The sequence below is a fragment of the Sus scrofa genome, chromosome 12 (assembly GCF_054392235.1).
Source record: "Sus scrofa isolate SSC_HxYL_T2T_F1_AM1 chromosome 12, Sscrofa_HxYL_maternal_Yorkshire_Landrace_v2.0, whole genome shotgun sequence".
NCBI lineage: Eukaryota > Metazoa > Chordata > Mammalia > Artiodactyla > Suidae > Sus > Sus scrofa.
In genome coordinates, this window is record NC_139394.1 from 39995184 (window position 1) to 40012249 (window position 17066).

Sequence of the window (17066 nt, forward strand, 5' to 3'; positions counted from 1 at the left end):
ATAAATCTGTTTCTTGCCTAATAAAATAAAATAAAATAAAATAAACAGTCGCCCTTGCTGAAAACATCCTTACATAGAAAGACAGATATTTATTTATTTATTTATTATTTTGCTTTTTGGTGCCGTACCCACAGCTTTTAGAGATTCCCAGGCTAGGGGTCTGATTAGAGCTACAGCTGCTGGCCACAACCACAGCAACTCCAGATCTGAGCTGCATCTGCAGTCTACACCACAGCCACAGCAACGCCAGATCCTTAACCCACTGAGCGAGGCCAGGAATTGAACCCACAACCTCATGGTTCCTAGTCAGATTTGTTTCCTCTGTACCATGACGGAAGCTCCTCTAAAGGCAGATTTGAATGGAACATTTGCACCCTTGATCCCCATTTTCCAGCCTACCCGCCATTTATACAGAAGTTTTTGCTTAACTTGCAGTTGTTCTTGCAAACTTTACCAGAAAAGTGTCTTTTAACAAGACCTCAAACCCCTCTGAAATTTGTTTGGAATACTTTCAAATAGATCAAAAGCTTTTTAACAATTCTTTTGTCTTTTTAGGGCTGCACCCATGGCATATGGAGGTTCCCAGGCTAGGGGTCTAATCAGAGCTGTTGCTACTGGTCTACACCACAGCCACAGCAATGCCAGATCTGAGCCCCGTCTGAGACCTACACCGCAGCTCACGGCAACACCAGATCCTTAACCCACTGAGCAAGGCCAGGGATCGAACCCGCAACCTCATGGTTCCTAGTAGGATTTGTTTCCACTGGGCCACGGTGAGAACTCCAACAATTCTTAATTGTACAAATATAGGAGTACAGTGTACAGATAAAAGAGATTTTAGAGGTTGCTCTTTTTAAATTTTTTGTTGGATTTCATCAACAAAGATAAATTTTACTGTATGTAAAAATTAAAATAAAAAAATCCAGTGATTCTTGACAAGTGCGTCGATAGTCTTATGCACGGCTGAAATCTATTACCATTTTGTTGCCAGACTCTCCCCTTGCCCTTTAACCTTTGGCAACCAGTGATCGTTTTTAGCCTAAAGCATTTCAAACACATCCATGTTGTTATGTGCATTAACCATTCCTTTTATTATAAAACACTTATTATATGGATGTACCAGTTTGCTTATCCATCTACCAATTGAGAGATACTTAGGCTGTTTCCAGTTTGGATGGTTTTGAACAAAGCCATAAAAACATTTTTGTGGGAACACAGGTTTCCATTTCACTTGGGCAATCGAAACTGCCAAACTCTTAACCAAGTGTCTCTGCCATTTTGCAGGGTCTGAGTTCCAGTTGCTGCACAGTCTTTTTTTTTTTTTAGGGCCACACCTGTGGTATATGGACGTTCCCAGGCTAGGGATTGAATCAAAACTGCAGCTGCCAGCTATAGCCATGGCCACAGCCATAGCAATGCGGGATCTGAGCCGCATCTGTGATCTACACCACAGCTCACAGCAACACCTGATCCTTAACCATTGAGCAAGGCCAGGGATTGAACCTGCATCCTCATGGATACTATGCACTTGTCTAGTTCACTGAGACACAACTGGAAATCTGCTACACATTCTTGACAGCACGTAGTTTTGTCAGTCACAATAAATAAATAAATAAATAAATTCAGAGTTCCTGCTGTGGCACAGTGGGTTAGGAATCCAACTGTAGCAGCTTGGGTTGCTGTGGAGGCATGAGTTCAATCCCAGCCTGATGCAGGGGGTTAAAGGATCCTGTGTTGCTGCAGTGGTGTAGGTCACAGCTGAAGCTCAGATTTGATCCCTGGCCTGGAAACTCCATATACCGTGGATGTGGCCATAAAAAATTTTTTTTTGACCGTTCTGATAGGTGTGTAGTGGTGTAGTGAGTGATACCTGTTTTTAATTTACATTCCCCTAATGAATAGTGATGTTGCATCTTTTCGTGTGCTTATTTTCCATCTGTTTCTCTTTGGTGAAGTCTGTTCAGATCTTTTGACCATTTTAAAAATTGTGTTTCTTATTTTATTACTGAATTTTGAGAGTTCGTTATAGGTTTTATTTTTTATTTTTATTTATTTATTTTTTATTATTTTGTCTTTTTGCTGTTTCTTGGGCCGCTCCCGTGGCATATTGGAGGTTCCCAGGCTGGGGGTCTAATCGGAGCTGTAGCCACCAGCCTACACCAGGGCCACAGCAACGCAGGATCCGAGCCGCGTCTGCAGCCTACCCCACAGCTCACGGCAACGCCGGATCCTTGACTCACTAAGCAAGGCCAGGGATCGAACCCGCAACCTTATGGTTCCTAGTCAGATTTGTTAACCACGGAGCCACAACGGGAACTCCCCGTTATATGTTTTAGATACAAGTTCTTTGTTACATAACTGGTTTGTGGATATTTTTTTTCCAGACTGTAGTTTATCTTTTCATTCTCTGAAAAGTGTTTTTCAGAGCAGAAGTTTAAAATTTTGATAATTCAATTTATCCCTTTTTAAAAATAAATTGTATTAAATTGTAGTAACTAAGAAATCTTTTATTTTCTGTTTTTTGTCTTTTTAGGGCCGCTCCCACAGCATAAGGGGGTTCCCAGGCTAGAGGTTGAATCAGAGCCATAGCTACTGTCCTACACCACAGCCACAGCAATCCCAGATCTGAGCTGCATCTGCAACCTACACCACAGCTCACAGCAATGCCGGATACTTAACCCACTGAGCAAGGCTGGGGATTGAACCTGCGTCCTCATGGATGATAGTCAGCTTCGTTTCCACTGAGCCATGTCGGGAACTCCTAAGAAATCTTTTCTAACACAAAGTTACAAAGATTTTCTTCTGCATTTTCTTCTAAATGTCATCCATTTTGGATTAATTTTTATATCTGCATACCAACTTTAAATTAAGAGCTCACATAAACTGAAAATACTGCTAAATACCAGTTTTTGCCATAGCGCAAGTTCTGTTTCCATTCCCTGTTACAATGCTGCCTTTACTTTGAAGGGACAGATTTAGTGTGTTTATTTTTTGGAAAATATTGTGAAGTCAATATTTTTTTTTGTCAGCTCTTTTTTACCACAAAGGCCAGAGAGTTTGGAGTGCTCATCTTTTTTTTTACATTTTTAAAGTACGTTGATGTAAATGAATCTTTTTGGGGGAATTATATCCCATTACAAAAAATTGCAAGGATCCTGCTGTTTAAAGATTGGGTTTTTACAATATCAGTCTCATTATTGACATTTTAAAGCACAGAAACAACAGTATTCATGATGATTTGAAAACAAAGGCGGAGGAAGAGTGCCGCTGTTACCTGCCCTACACCCTGACTCGCACACAGTGAGAGCCCCACTCTTCCTTCTAGACACCTGTACACACATGACACATTATAGTCCAGGGGAGAGATGGGTAGCACTCCATATACTATGACTGTTGGGTGAATTTTTTTTTTTGTTTTTATGGCTGCCCCTATGCCGTATGGATGTTCCCAGGCTAGGGGTTGAATGGGAGCTGCAGCTGCCGGCCTACCCCTCAGCCACAGCAACATCAGATCCAAGCCACATCTGTGACCTACACTGCAGCTGTGACAATGCCAGATCCTTCACTGACTGAGCGAGGCCAGGGATCAACATCGGAGGCCACATCAGGTCCTTAACCTATTGAGCCACAATGGGAACTCCAGATCTTTTTTTTCTTTTAAGATAAACATAAATAGATAAAATTGTTAGTGTTTTTCACGGTGCCCCCTAGACTGCAATAGGATCAGTAGCGTATTAGGAGCATTGGAACATGTGTTTGATCCCCAGCCTGGCACAGTGGGTTGAGGATCTGGTGTTGCCGCAGCTACAGCTTAGGTGACAGCTGTGCCTGGGATGATCCTTAGCCCAGGTGCTCCATATGCCACAGGGCGACCAAAAATGAAAAAAAAAAGTTATTTTTAGCCTTTTTCCCCCTATCCTGGAGGAATGTCTTATGTACCTCCTGGGGGTACCACAGTCCTGAGAAGTTTCACAATGCTGCGTCTCTCCCTGCATTCCCCTTGTGTCTAGCAGATGGTAGGCAATCTGTGAGTCTTTGAGAAGTAAATGTATTTTCCCGTCTTAAACGGTGAAGTTGGATTACTTCCTGTTATCTTTTTCCAACCTGCTTTCTTCTAGAATCTGTTTTCCCATAACCAACTTCTAAGCTCTAATTTGAAGGTCTTGACAGATGGTTTTTTTGTTTGTTTGTTTTGTTTTTCCTATGGCCGCACCTGCAGCATATGGAGGTTCCCAGGCTAGGGGTCGAATCAGAGCTGTAGCCACCAGCCTACACCAGAGCCACAGCAACGTGGGATCTGAGCCGCATCTGCAACCTATACCACAGCTCATGGCAACCTATACCACAGACCACGGTTGGATCCTTAACCCACCGGGCGAGGCCAGGGATTGAACCCGCAACCTCATGGTTCCTAATCGGATTCGTTAGCCACTGAGCCATGATGGGAACTCCAACATATGTTTCTTAGAGGATGACATTCCCAATTACTCATACTGTAGGACCACGGAACTGTAAGAGAATATAATTTTGGAGCTGAAAGGGGACTTGGAGTTCTGTTAGTCCAAATCCTTTATTAAAATCCAACCAAAAAATAAATGAACTGTGGTTAAGTTCATAGACTGGAATATGATTCATTATTAAAAAGAGAATGGACTATTGATATAGGCAGTGAATCGTAAAAGAATTATGAAGCATGAAAGAAGTCAGGCAGAAATCACTACTTAATGTCTGATTTCATGTATTAAAACTTATGGAAAATACAAACTATAGTGACAGTAGACAGGGGCTGCCTGAGGATGAGGAGGGAAGGGACAGCTGGATTCAGAGGGACACGAGGAAACTTGGGTATGATAGTCCATTATCATGTTGTGGTGATGGTTTTGCAGGTATATGCAGATGCACAACTCATCAAATGGTACATTTTAAATATGCACAGTTTATTATTATATGTCTGTTAGATAGCAATAAAGCCATTTAAAGAAAAAAAAAAAAAAAGGAAATGAGGAGTTACCCTCGTGGCTTAGCAGTTAATGAATCTGACCAGCATCCATGAGGACGCAGTTTCAATCCCTGGCCTTCTTCAGTGGGTTAAGGATCCAGTGTTGCCGTGTGCTGTGGTGTAGGTCGCAGATGCAGCTCAGATCCCTTGTTGCGGTGGCTGTGGCATAGGCCAGCATCTCCAGTTCTAGTCCCACCCCTAGCCTGGGACCTTCCATATGCCTTGGGTGTGGCCCTAAAAATAAAAAATAAAAAAAAAAAAAAAAGGAAATTAGAGGCAGCTGACTCCTTGACAAGTTAAATCGACAATCTATCCAGTATGCTGAGAGCTCCAAAAAAGGACAGGAGGGACAGGCAGGGGGGCAAGAAAAGTCCAGTACCTGGGTGCCACTGGGTGCTCATCCTGGGGAGGTCAGAGAATGCCTTAGGAAAGAGAGGAAGCTGAGCCAAGTGCTTTAGGAGGGAGAGGAAGCCGAGCCTTAGGATTGGTCAGGTGGAAGAGCCTCCCCAACTGAAGGAAGCAAAGTTGGGCAAAGTTGGTGAAATGCAAGTTCGTTCCAGGAATTGCACGTGGTTTGTCCTGACTAGAGCAAAGGACCCAGTGGAAAAGTATGGAGAGAAGAGACTGCAGAGGTTGGTGGGACCAAATACTGAAGCTTTTGCTATCCTGGTGGTACTTGGGTGTCTTTGTGCTCCAAGGTTCAACTAACAGGTTGGCCAGATCTATGGTCTCTGTCCCTGGGACATCGTCTCATCCAGACACTTGGCATAGCCTTCCAGGTTCCAGGTTTCCAGGCCATGGCTTTGATTCACGCTCAGTTCCAGGCTGGAGCTCTTAGGTTCCCCAGGGATGTTTCAAGACCCAAAGGAAAGAGAGCTGGTTTAGGCCAGAGAAGCAGCTGGGGACACCAGCTTGCTCCTTGGAGCTGCCCCTGGGAGCCAAGGCTTCTGGTGCATTTGTATGTTGGAGGCAGCCAGCCAGTTTGGCAATCCAGCTGACCGCAGAGGCGTTTTTACACAAGTCAAGAATTGGACCTTTTTCTCTGGCTGGCAGCACTGATCCCTAAAGTCCTGTGTTTCTGACAACAACTGTCTCCTGTGCAGTCATCTGTGTCCTGTCTGGTTCTCTCCTACCCTTTGGTCATCTGTTAACCAGTCAACTCTGGATTTCTCCAGCCACTGAGTAACAGAGGTCATGGGAGAGTCCTGTATTTGTTTGTTTATTTTTAGAATGGTCTTGAGTGCAGACTAGGATGTTTAATTCAGGGTACAGTTGTCAAATCACATTAAAAATGCAGACAGCAAGGCAGGACATGGCTGGCTCATGTCAGCCAGACATTTCAGTGTAACTGGAGGACGAGAAGACGGACAGGGCCCGTGCTAATGGAAGTAGACGCATGGCAAGCTCTGGCTCCTGTTTCTCGTTCTCTGCTATCCTCCGACCACAAGAAAGAAGGCTCGTATTTAAGCTAGAAGTTAAAATGGGATTCTTGCTTAATGAGCCTTCCTGTGATACAGAGATCAAGTTGCTGACACCTCAAAAGGAGCAGCCCGGTGCTGCCATTGAGGACTCTTGTCACTGTTAGAGCCGTGAGGCTCTCCAAGAAAGCAGGACCAGTGAGAAGTGTGGGTTTGGTGGTTTATATCTTCTTACCTGGGCTGGTGAAAACAGCCCAAGTGAAGTGGCTGGAGTCTGTAGCTCTGCTTATTTATTCTGCCTTCTCCTCCCGCCACGCCAACTGCCACCTGGACTGTTGAATGGCTCACTGCTCCGTTTTTGCCGTGTCAGCACTGCAAGGTCCTGACTGTTGCAGTTGGGGGCTGGTTTCCCGAATGGGTGGGTAAATGGTATCTAACTATCAATTTGTTTTCTTGCATTTCAGTCGTTCCAAGGAAGTCAAGGACGAGCATACCTCTTTAACTCAGTGTGAGTGTCTCTGAATGGTACACCCATTGTTCGGTGCAAGTTTCGAGGGGAGGGGAAAGCCATGATCATTAAAACAACGGGACCTGTCCTCTCTGCCTCCCCACCCTCATGGAGCATCACTCACCACAATTGGTAGCCAGTCATCCTCAGGGGACTTTGGGGAGCAGCATCTTTGGCTGAAAATAATACAGTCGCTGCCTGCCATAAGCTTAGAGGGCAGTAGTCTCCTCAACACAGAGGTCCTGTAACTAGATCTGAGACATGTCACTGGAGAGGAGAAGGAGGGTGAACAGAAGACACGGGGATGTGCTGGAGGAGGAGCCTCAGTAACGTGGAGTTAGTGAAGCGCCCGCATCCTCTGCTGCAGATGCACAGGCTCCCCCAGCCCACAGCCATCGGCAGCATCATTTACTGCTTGCTCTGAGGAAGCAAGCCTGATGAACTGTGAAAATGGAAATCTGGCGTGTTCAGCTTGAGATAAAAGGTGCTCTGTGAAGGAGTCTGGTATATTTGATAGACGGGGCTCAGCCATCCTTGTGATCAGGACAAGACTGAACTGTCACAATTGACATCCCTGGGCTCATTCGGTCCTCAGGGAGCTCTGAGCACCTGTGCTCATCATGGCTGTGGACGGCAGGGTGGTTGTCAGTTTGCCCCCTTAAATCACAAGACAAAAGGCATTTCCTAGAAAAATCCCAAACAGAGTCTCAACCATAAAGACTACCTTTAGAAGTGCTCCTGTGGCTCACAAGATGAAGGATCGGGCACTGTCCCTGCAGGGGCTTGGGTCGCTGCGGTAGCACAGGTTCGATCCCTGGCCTGGGAACTTCCACATGCTGTGAATGCAGCCAAAGACTCTTTTCAGTAGACTCATTGAATCAGAACTTGCAGATATGATTCATCTCAGTGGAGATGTTTCCATGTAGCTGCTTTGGGGGGGGGGGGTTGTTACTGATTTCAGTTAGAGCTGTTGCTCTTCTCAGTGTTGGCTTCCCTTCAGGCAGCCGTGCTCAGTTCATTTTTTGCTGGAAGTTCAGCTTGATCAGCGGATGACGAGCGTCTGCCTGACTTCCCTCCCCCCTCCTTTATCCCTTGGCACAGAGTGAACGTGGGCTGCGGGCCTGCGGAGGAGCGCGTGTTGCTAACAGGACTGCACGCCGTCGCCGACATTTACTGTGAAAACTGCAAAACCACTCTGGGCTGGAAATATGTAAGTACCAGGGCGTCTTGGTTGATGGGGAGAAGGCCACGGAGGGACTAGCTGAGAACGACACCCTAGAAGAATGCTTTCTTCCACTTGCTTCCCATGACCTCGTGGGATTATCTGCAACCAGGATGGGAACCTGAGCTCAAAGAGCCATTCCTGGCACACATTTGTCCCCTTTTCACTGAGGGTCTGCTCCTCCTAGTCATTCCTTTACCTGCTCCTCACACACACACACACACACACACACCCTCGATTTAATTACTACTGCTCCTAATAGTAATAGTAGTAACAATGGCACATGACATTTCCTGACACCTTACTGTGTTCTGCGTATACATTATCATACTGACTCTTCACAGAAGCCTTAGAGGGTAGGGCATCTGTGTATCCCTATTTTATGGATGAGGAAACTGAGGCACAGGGAGGTTAATAGTATGTCCACTGTTATCCAGCCATTACCTGGCTACACGAGGATAGGAGTGGAGGGAGTGGTGTGACTGCCGGGCCCTTGCTTTTGGAGGCTGTAGTAAATGTCCCCAGAATATGTCTTAGGTCCTTGGCCCTGCGCCAGGCATCATCAGTCATTATGTTAATGTCCACTATCGGATATAGTCATGGCTGGATTTTCCCAACTAGACATTGATTCCTTCATTGCTTAACTCAACAGGAATTTTTTAATGTCTACTTGGTACCTGGGAGAGTGAGCGGTGACTTGCCAGGGTGAGAGGAGGTGTCTGTATTCAGGACAAGTCAGCTTGGATCGTGGTTGTTGCTATCATTATTGACAGGTTTTTTCACAGTGCTTGTCTCTGTCCTCTCTGTCATTGTGGGGACATTGAAAACAGAGTCTTCCTGTTTCTGGGAGGGCAGTTCATTCATTAACTGCCTTGAACCTGCCAGTTGCAGAGGGTCAGTGCGGGGCTGGCTCCTAGGACCTGACGTTAGCAGGCTTGGGAAGGAGCAGAGCGATCATGAGGGGTCAATGCGGGTGTGTTGATTGTCACACCAGCAAACAGATTGCGCGCCCCGCTCTGAGGGACTTTGATAGTGGGGGAGCCTGTGCATGTGTGGGACCAGGTAAGACAGCAGAAATCCATGTGCCTTCTGTTCCGTTTTGCTATAAGCCTAAAACTGCTCCAGAAATAACTAGCCTATGTGGGAAAAGATGGTGAGCAAAAGAAGCCAGACACACAGGTCCAATTCCACTTCAGTAAAGTTCAAAAACGTGCATATCTTAAATCCGCTGCAGGTGGAGTCTGTCACGGGGCAGCACCACCTTTTGATTCCATCTTTCATGTCTTCCTTGAAACATTCAGAATGAGAAACCCTGGACATTATGTTGCGTGATGCCAAGAAGGTTTAACCACAGCTTCTATGGGAGAATCTGGCCTTGGCCGTTCCACTCCCCCTGTATGGCCCCCAGGCCCCCTCTGAGTGATCTGGGGGCCACAGTACTGATTTTGATGATCCAGAAATGTTTGGCCCCTTGTTTCCCAGCTTCCTGCTTATCTTATCCCTTGAGGATGTGCTGGATTATAGAGGATAAATCTGAGTTGGTTTTGCTCCTTACCTCCGCTAGGCTGATTCACTCTTTTGACAAAACTTTATCAAGAGCCTTTCTGCTGGATACTGGGAGTTCCCACTGTGGCTCAACCCCTAGCTGCACATGTATCCCCAAAAATGCCTCCCCCCCCAAAAAAAAAGGAGCCTTTATGCTGGCTACAAAAGAGAATGAGATCCAGTCCTTGCCCTCAGGGTGTTTATTGTCACTATACCAGGGAGGAAAGCCACCGGTAAAGTTAAAAACAGTTGGGGAGTTCCCGTCGTGGCACAGTGGTTAACGAATCCGACTAGGAACCATGAGGTTGCAGGTTCGGTCCCTGCCCTTGCTCAGTGGGTTAAAACGATCTGGCGTTGCTGTGAGCTGTGGGGTAGGTTGCAGACGAGGCTCAGATCCTGCGCTGCTGTGGCTCTGGTGTAGGCCAGTGGCTACAGCTCCGATATGACCCCCAGCCTGGGAACCTCCATATGCCGCGGGAGCGGCCCAAGAAATAGCAAAAAGACAACAACAACAAGAAAAAGCAGTTGGACAGGACAACCAAGAAACATCCCAGCATTCATTGATTCCCCTCTCTCATGCCAGCCCCAGGGATCCAGCCTTTCTTTCCAGCATCCTTCTGACCCTTATAACAATCCTGTGAAGTACTTGTAATTTTCCACATTTTATAAATGGGAAGTTTATAATTTGCAAATTATAAATGTGAGTCAGATGGTTAAGTGATGCTTCTGGTGCTAGGAAGCCATAGATGTGGGCGCTCAGTCTGGGGTGTTTGTGTTCAGCTCCAGATCTAGTGCTTTGTCCACTGCTGTCCAGTTGTGAGATTTTGCAAATGTCCTGTAGCTGGGGAGGTGTTGAAATTTTTTTGCTTAATAGGGACTCATTGTCACTTTCCTGATTTTGCTCCTTCCTCCCCTCCATCCTAAACATACTCCTATGGAACTTATGGAAGTTACTCTGGTTTTATTCCTAAACCACATTCCTCTATTGTGTACACATCACACACAGGCACATGAACACACACACACAGACAGTGCTGGGAAGTAATGAGGTGTCAGGGAAGTTCCTGCTGAGCCCACAGCTCTTGTGTGTGCGTGGTGTGTTTGCACTTTCTCTCGGTGCCCCTCCCATCTCTCTGTGGAATAATTCCTTTCTCAAGGAGAGACTCAGGTTTGAGCTCTTGTTCTGTGACCCAGAGCCCTGAGCTCTAGAACAGGAGGTACGGCTCATACAAATGCTGCCCAGAACCAGAGTTCCTGTGGTGACACGGTGGAAACGAATCCGACTAGGAACCATGAGGTTGCAGGTTTGACCCCTGGCCTCACTCAGTGGGTAAAGGATCTGGCATCACTGTGAGCTGTGGTGTAGGTCACAGACTTGGCTCAGATCTGGCATTGCCGTGGTTGTGGTGTAGACCGGCAGCTGCAGCTCTGATTAGACCCCTAGCCTGGAAACCTCTATATGCCTCAGGTGCGACCCTAAAAAAAAAAAGAAGACGACAAATGCCGCCCAGACAGTAGGATTTAGCTACTTCCCAATTTGGGGGGGTGGGCTGGGAATGGGGGAGCTGATGTCCACGGCTAGGCCCAGTGTTTTTCAGAAAATACAGCAGGATTTTTTCTTTTTTGGCCACCCCAATGTCATGTGGAAATTCCTGGACCAGAGATTGAAGCTGCACAACCCAAGCTGCTGCAGTAACAACACTGGATCCTTAACCTGCTGTGCCACCAAGGGAACTCCCAAGACTTTTTTTGTATGAAACATCCCCTTCTTTGTATACCTATGCAGGCCTTGTTTCTGTGGAGCATATCAGCTGGGAGAGCTTGCAGGGCTGTAAGGTTTGGATGGTAACCTCCCACCTGGTTTCTATTGGGTTTGTCCTTTGGAGGCCTTGCAGCTGGGTGGGGCTCAAGGGGCCCCGGGTTCTTCAGCCTGGAGTTCATATAGCTCCGGTCTCCCTGGAGCAAGGCAGTGAAGGAAACACAGATCTAAGCTGGAAAGAGCAACAAAAGAAATTTTAAAAGAGACCTGTCTGGCCTTGTGGTATACTTTGTTTCTCTCTCTGAATGTCTTTTCTCTAAGCCTAGCATGCACTGCTTAAAATAATGACACAGAAGAGTTCCCTGGTGGCCTAGTGGTTAAGGATTCAGCATTGTCTCTGCTGTAGGTTGGTTTCCTTCCCTGACCCAGGGACTTCCGCATGCCATGGGTGTGGCCAAAAACTAAAAAAATGCATAGTATTTAAATTCTGTTGCAAATATTGAGAAAGTCCTGGTGTTGCCTCGGTGCTCTCTTTGAGCCAAGGGGGGCCATGGCGCGCTGGAGTGGTGGGAATTCTCAGGGAGTCTGGGCGAAGCGGGGGCTAGACCTCAGGGGCCCTGATGCCTGTTGTTGGCAACACCGTTGCTCCTCTGCAACAGAAGTCACCTGCGTGTCTTTGGTCATTCGGTGTCTTTTTCTCTTCCTCTGTGTTTCCCAGGAACATGCCTTTGAAAGCAGCCAGAAATATAAAGAAGGCAAATACATCATTGAGCTAGCACACATGATCAAGGACAATGGCTGGGACTGACCGGAGAGCATCTGCCCAACCCCGTGTCCACGTGAACGCCATCCAACTGAACATTCTACCCAAGCGTGAGAGAGTGACTGAACACTTGGTTCCATCCATTTAGGGGCCTTGCCATCGGGGGCATTCTCCCACCCTGACGCCATCTTGCTGGTGACCGGCCTCTAAATCGCTGTCTCTCTGTCTCTTTGCTTTGTCTCTGTTTGTGAGTTGATCCTGGCTTCTCTCTCTGTTCTAGTGTTAGCGGAAAACAAAACAACGAAAGGAACAGATGCCTGCCCGCACGGTGGCAGCCCCCTTGGACGAGGGCCCCAGGGCCTGGGAAGAGCCGCCTGGTGGCCTCTTGTCAGGAGAGCAGTGGCACAGCACGGGGGTGTGAGGAAGAGGGGGACCGCAAGGGGCCCAGGTGGGTAGGGGATGGGAGAGGGTCGCGCGAGGGACAAACGTGTGCTGCTCCTGGACACCTGGTAACTTAGGCTTGAAATGGTCGACTTGTCTAAAAGGACAACGAGAAAAAGCAAACGAAAAAAAATACCTCATGACTGCATTCTCTCTGATCAGAAGCTTCCGTTCCTGACACCCAGTGTGCCAGGTTCGCACGTGAGCACAAGGAGGGGCCCTAATTCTGGATGGCGGGGCAGGGTTCTGCCTCTACCGGTCCAAGCTGGGGCGCGTCCTGGGAGGGGCCCAGATGGTGTCGATGACCCTGACGCTTCCCTGCTCCTCCGGGTCATCTTCTTTGCCTCTCCAGCCGCTGTAGGTGACAGGAGAGGGGACTGCCACGTGCAGTGGGTGCAAGATCCCGATCTCCCAAAGGCTTTGACCCGCCCCCAAGGGAAATCAATAATCAAGGAGACCAGGGAACAAAGCAGGAGGGGGGTGGGGGGGGCCATTTGGGAGCTCCCTCGGAAGTGGCTCGGAAAATGGGCCAGAGGAAAGAAAAGGTAGAGCCCATCAGGAATTCGGACTTCTCCTCCCTGAACCTTAAGAGAAGAGCACTGTGGCAAGAAAGGGGGGCGGGCCAGGGGCAGTGCCAGGAACCGTCTAGGTTGGAACCATTACAGGTTAGGCGCGTCTCTCTTCTTTGGCATGCGGTGGTTTCACGGAGATCCGCAGTTCCTTGTACATAGAGCTTGGGGTGCTTTTCTCCATCCGTGCAGATTGTGGAAAACCAGGTCCCAAAGCTTCCAGCTGAGTGCGCCCCCTGGCCGGTCAATTTCTCGTGCCCTGAGCGGTTCTCCTTGTACTTGGATGTTGTGTGTGGAGGGACGTCTGTCCGTGTGGTTCAGCGATAGGGAGGCTTAGCTTTGATGTCCTTTGGCAAGTTATGAATTCCAGTGTTACACCCCCTCATCCAAAGTTCATGCTATTAGGGAAGGGGACAGCAGGTCCCCGAAAGGCTCAGGAGCGAGAGAGGAGTTTGTTACGTTTAATCAACACTGTGAAGTCTGTTCTACAGCAATTTAGCCAGTACGCAGGGCATGACCGAAGCTCATTTAACGGAGTTCATTTCACTGCGCAGACCGAAAATATTATTATGACTAAGATAGGTGTAGGTTATGTTAGGTAATTCTCAGCTTCTCTTTCTCCAGATAGGCTGATTCCCCTAGGAAAACTCTCCTGAAAAAGTCACAAAAGAGTGAGTTCACAGATGAGAATCGGTGAAAATTCTCAACCGAGATGAAAGCAGCCAATCCAGGACATTTTCAGAATTGAACCAAAGTCCCAGAGGGAGCGAGACTGTTGTGGCAGGGCGTTTTTGTGTCTCTGTGTGCTGCCGGGTGTTGGGCAGAGGGGCCTGGCACAGTATGGTCCTGCCCTGGCAGAGCCGGGCCGCAGGACTGTTGGGAAGCTGGGGAGCCCCAGGTTCAGCCGTGGACAGCCTCTGTAAGACAAAGCGTTCTTAAAAGAACCGAAGTTTGTTCCCAAAGGCTTCTTACCCACATCTTCCAGTGCTTTCCTAGCCCTGGGGGATTAAATGTTCTCCCCACATTACAAAAAAGCAGACTGAGGTTCCCAGGATCCCAGAGATATGGTTGCCAGGCCCAAGATCTCGATAAGAAACATTTTCAACTTTCACATTCCTAAGCTGGCTTGCCAGCACAGAAATCACAGGCTCCCTTCTCCATCCCAGCCCTGAAGGTAGTGGCCCTCATTTCTGATTAGCCCCTTGACTCAGGGAATGTCCTGGCTATTGGTAATCCTTTCCCTACAAAGAAAACATGGATAGGCATGGAAAAAGGGAGTGTGGTGACCTAGAAATCTGGACCTGAAGTGCCCTGAATTTTCAAGGGGCAGAGGAGACCGAAGCGCCACTGTTCTTCCATGGGGATGGGGCCTCTGACTGTCGGCATGGATCAGAGCAGGCTCCAATTAGACCCTGGTTCTGGTGGGTTTTTTCCAACGTCTATCCATTGAGCATCCATTGGGTACATGGCGCCATACTTGGTGCAGGAGATCTGAGCAGGATGTTGGTACTCCCGTAACTACAGGGGAAAAAAAAGATTAGGCTTTTTCCCTTTGTGTCAATGAAACCAAAAGTGCTTCTTAAAACTTTAGCTCCATTCATGGCTTGTCTCACCTCAGTCTAGTATGGGAGAGACCACAGCTGAGCGATGGCGAAACAGCCACTCAAGGCCTCAGTCAGTTCTTGTTTTAATTTCCTCACCAAATTACTGACTCAGAGCATAACCAAAGACCTCATCCATTCACCCCTGGTGGGTTCTTCGGGGAATTGAAGGTCGGTGGTATCAATTAGGCGGGGCACCGGGAGCAGAGAAGCGAGGAAGGGAGAGACGTGCATGAAGTTCTATACCTCAGCCAGCAACTGCCTTCACTTTCAACTCAAGTCCAGCCGGCAGACTCTAGTTCTATGTCCCCCGTGCCACCCTAGGGCCTTGGCGGCTCTGGATTACACCCAACCCCGCAGGATGCTAGTCTCAGGCTACTGATGGGTTTGATTTGACAATACATCAAACACAGCCAGGCTTGACTGCCAGATTGTCAGCTGGGCCTGACCGAGGGCTTCTCCAGCTCCTCCAGTAAGATCCCTAAGATAGGATAGAGGAAATCTGGACTGGTGGGTCCGTGTATGAAAGAGACGTGTCCCCTTTAGAAAAAGATTTTCAAGCGGATATAGAAGAAACAGTTGCTTGTGAAATATACTTTTGTAAATAATATTTAATTTTTTAAAATAATATATTTGGTGCTGTTTTCTCAGATCCCCTGAGAGCACTTTTTATTTTCATTTTTAAAATTCTATGGTTTCCTCTGCATTTCTTGAAGTATATTTTAAGGGAATCAGTGATCACCAATATACTCTTTAAAAGAAAAAAAAAAAATCTCCATCACTTTAGTCCAGACGGAGGCAGTTAAGCCGCACCTCTCTGCATTTCTTTCCAAATGGAACAGACTCTGCAGTACGTTACCAGGTTGAGAACTGAAATATGTTCTTGCACCACTATTGGCTAGAAAAGAAAATAAATAAAATCAAATTTAGTAACAATTTAGAGTGATTCCTCTTGGAAGAATTTCCAACAGATTTGGAGTCTTGTTTTTAAGTGTGTGTGTGTATGTGTGTGTAAAGCATTTTGGATTGTGCCTCCTGTTTTCATTTGGGGGGGGGGGACACTATACCTGCAGTTTACACCCTGGGCACATAAGACTTCTTCCCTTTCTCTCCGGTGGTTTTGTTTCCGAGTGGACCAACAGCATAACCCTCAAGGATCTTGTTTTCCCGAGCATGGAGCTGTTGCCTGTTTGCTTCTTTGTCTTGTCTTTGCGTGCTCAGCTTTTACAGAAGGAAAATCTGTTGTCTGTGAAGATCAAGCAGAGTCAAAGCTGTGTTTCTCACTGAGATGTGAGTGTGTTCATCACGGATCCAGGGCTCCAGTTGTTGTGGAAGCCGTATCATGTTAAACATTAACTGGTTGGGTTGAAGGAACATCAATGAAATAATACACATGCCTTGTAGGTAAACAGCTTTTTTTTTAAGGTCAGATTGCCTCAGGTTCAGGAAGAGGCCGGGAAATCAAATCTTAAACACAATCAACTTAACGTATTTTTTTTAAAAAGAGTCTGCCTCAAATGAGGAAACATGTTAGTGGGCTAGGTGGAGGAAGGAGATATTCTTCAAAATTAAAATACAGTCATGAAATCTGCCAGCAGTGAATGGTAAAGCCAAGAAGAAACAAGCTGTTCTCATATTACCAAATTCCGTCTGCCTGTCTGTTTTTGTATAACATTTTGGTTAAAGCGAGCGTCACTTCCCTTTGCCAACCTGCAGAGACTATCTTTCAATACAGAATCTGTCTATTTATGCTTGTGTTTACAAACTGTATTTGTTGGGTTTGGGTTTTGTTTTTCCTCTATCTTTTAAGTGGCATTTTCAGGTCACTTTGCTTCAATAACAAAGATAATTTTCAAGTAATTTGTCTTCACCTTTTCCTGTATTTGTACATAGTAATTCAGTATTAGAGAAAAGTGCATTGTTTCTGTCATATTTCCAATCTGTGTTGGTGCTCATTTGAGAAAATAAAGTTTTCCAATATTAATTTTTTGTCAGGCTCCTCTGTCTTAATTGACCCAGCATTTTTTTTTCTTTTTTTTTTTTTTTTTTTTTTTTTGGTCTCTTTGCCATTTCTTGGGCCACTCCTGCAGCATATGGAGGTTCCCAGGCTAGGGGTCCAATCGGAGCTGTAGCTGCTGGCCTACACCAGAGCCACAGCAATGCTGGATCCAAGCTGTGCTGCGACCTACACCACAGCTCACGGCAATGCCGGATCCTTAACCCACTGAGCAAGGCCAGGGA

The 17066-nt window shown here is 46.9% G+C and overlaps 1 protein-coding gene across 3 annotated transcripts in view; it reads left to right on the forward strand.

The window, feature by feature from the left end:
* The window catches only part of YPEL2 (yippee like 2), a 70411-nt gene extending 53602 nt beyond the window's left edge, over positions 1-16809 (forward strand). For all 3 annotated transcript variants that reach the window (XM_003131686.7, XM_084985019.1, XM_084985020.1), the window contains 3 exons: positions 6882-6925; positions 8027-8135; positions 12170-16809. In XM_003131686.7, the coding sequence (XP_003131734.2) occupies positions 6882-6925; positions 8027-8135; positions 12170-12259 (243 nt within the window). In that variant the 3' untranslated portion in view covers positions 12260-16809. The remainder of the gene's footprint in view (positions 1-6881; positions 6926-8026; positions 8136-12169) is intronic.
* Positions 16810-17066: the final 257 nt, after the last annotated feature.